This window comes from Buceros rhinoceros, unplaced genomic scaffold (genome assembly GCF_000710305.1).
Source record: "Buceros rhinoceros silvestris isolate BGI_N320 unplaced genomic scaffold, ASM71030v1 scaffold36396, whole genome shotgun sequence".
Lineage (NCBI taxonomy): Eukaryota > Metazoa > Chordata > Aves > Bucerotiformes > Bucerotidae > Buceros > Buceros rhinoceros.
The window spans coordinates 455-2319 of NW_010417563.1; the positions used below are offsets into that span (position 1 = coordinate 455).

Genomic DNA, 1865 nt, shown 5'->3' on the forward strand with positions numbered 1-1865 from the left:
CAGGCAAAGTCCAACACCCCAACCCAAGTCGCCGACGGCACTTTGGCGGCAGGACAGGGGGGCAAAGCCACAGGGCAAGCAGCTGCCGGGTCACCCCCAGCACCCAAAGCGGAGGGGCTGGGTGTCCCAGCCTGGCCCAGCCCCCAGCTGGGGTGTCACGGCCGGATGACAAGCGCACACGTGTGTCATGATCCGTCCCCAGGGATTTTCCCCGCTGCCATCCAGCTACACCTCGGGACTCACCTTCTCAGCCTGCAGGTAGCGAACACGGGGGCTGCCCCACTCCCTGCTGATCCGCCGGCGGAACTGGTGGCACTTGGGGATGTAGGTGCAGCCGACGTCGCCCAGCTCCGGGTAGATAATTTCTAAATCGCCTCTAGGGAGAGAAAAGGGGGGAGAAGAGCGGGAAGGGTGAGACTTGCCATGCTGGGTGGGAGAAGCAGAATCCAACCCGCTGTCACCAGAGGTGCTGTCACCTCTGTGCCCTGGGATAGGCACCCTCCCACGCTGCTGTCACCGTGGGGTCTGCTCCCCCTCCCAAGCAGCAGCAGGATGCCTTGGACCGTGCCCAGTATTTTCCACAGCCTCCAAAAACGCGGCACATCTGGGTTGATCTCAGGCTTGGAAGGCAAAACTCCCCACTGGCCCAGGACGAGCCATTCCAGCCCTGAGTCTCCTTCTCCCAGCAGGAGGGACAAGCTGGGACAAGCCTCCCCTGTATGCTGGGCACTAACAGTGCGCTGACAGGTCCGATATCTCCAGCTCCAACTCCTGCACGAAGCAGTTTCCCCTTTGGCGTTATTGAACAGGGGAAGGAGCCGCCGGTGCAAGCTGCCAGGTCACGGCAGCATGTGGATAACAAGACTCAAGGCCACCTGATGATTAGCTGCCACCACCATGACCCTCGAAGGAGGGGCCCTGAAATCCTGCAGCCCAAGAGGCTGCTGAGCAAACACGGGCACGGGGCTGGCACAAAGCAGGCTGAGAGCTCGGAGCAAGCTAGACCCTGGTGGTGCAGCAGCAAACTGCCCGTCTGCAGCTCCAGGAGCAGCTCATCAGGCTTCCCCCACTTGCCATCTCTGTGGGATGAGCTTTGAGGGCTGTGGGATGACCTGTCCTAGAACTTTCCTCCCCCAAAAGTAGCCTCCTCCCTCTGAAACTTTCTGCAGAAGACATTTGCCATCCCTCATGCTGCAAGTTGTTTCAAAAACCTCTGCAACACGCACCAAGGAATGACTCAAGGTGACCAGGGACACTGAGATCTCAGCAGGCATAAATCAAGGGCCCCACAGTGCAGCAGGCACTGCTCCGCTCTGGCCCAGATTCCTGGCAAAAGGAAGAAAGCAACCCGTATTTATAGCCCTGGCAAAGGGAATGCTGGAATTAACTGTCCCAGGAGGGGACACACCAGTGCAACGTGTGCCCAGGGCTGGTCCAGTTCAGAGAGGAGATGGCAGGAAGTCACTCGCTCACCTGCAGAACTCGCTGTCCACGCTGCTGAGCGCCTGGAAGGAGCAGGTCTGCGAAGGTTCGTCTGGCCAGGGTTGCTGCTCCCTCCGGGCAGTGGTGCCAACTAGGGTGGCAGCCACCAGCAGAGCACCCAGCAGCTTCATCCTGCCCTGCGGGGACAGAGAGTCAGGCCCAGAGAGCTGTGACCCGGCACTGCCCCGCTGGTAGCCACAGCATCCCCAGCACCACACTCCAGTTCAGCAACCCCCAGAAACCAGCTCCAGGTAAAACACACCCATCCTTACGCTGGTTTTTTTTTCCACCTCCACCAATTCCACATCATTAATCCCACTTAAACCACAAATGAACTAATTCCCACAGCTGCCCCGAGCCAGGAAACACTGAGCCACCAGCAA

At 59.5% G+C, this 1865-nt stretch overlaps 1 protein-coding gene across 1 annotated transcript; it reads right to left on the minus strand.

Annotated features, from left to right (window-relative positions):
• Window positions 1–243: 243 nt before the first annotated feature.
• On the minus strand, window positions 244–1613 carry LOC104495284 (phosphatidylethanolamine-binding protein 4-like; the record flags this gene model as incomplete). The annotated part of the gene is made up of 2 exons (XM_010138234.1): window positions 1474–1613; window positions 244–376 (listed from the first exon to the last, which is right to left on the minus strand). Coding segments are annotated over exons 1-2 (273 nt in total), but the record flags the coding sequence as incomplete, so codon positions are not given.
• Between the last annotated feature and the right edge of the window lie 252 nt (window positions 1614–1865).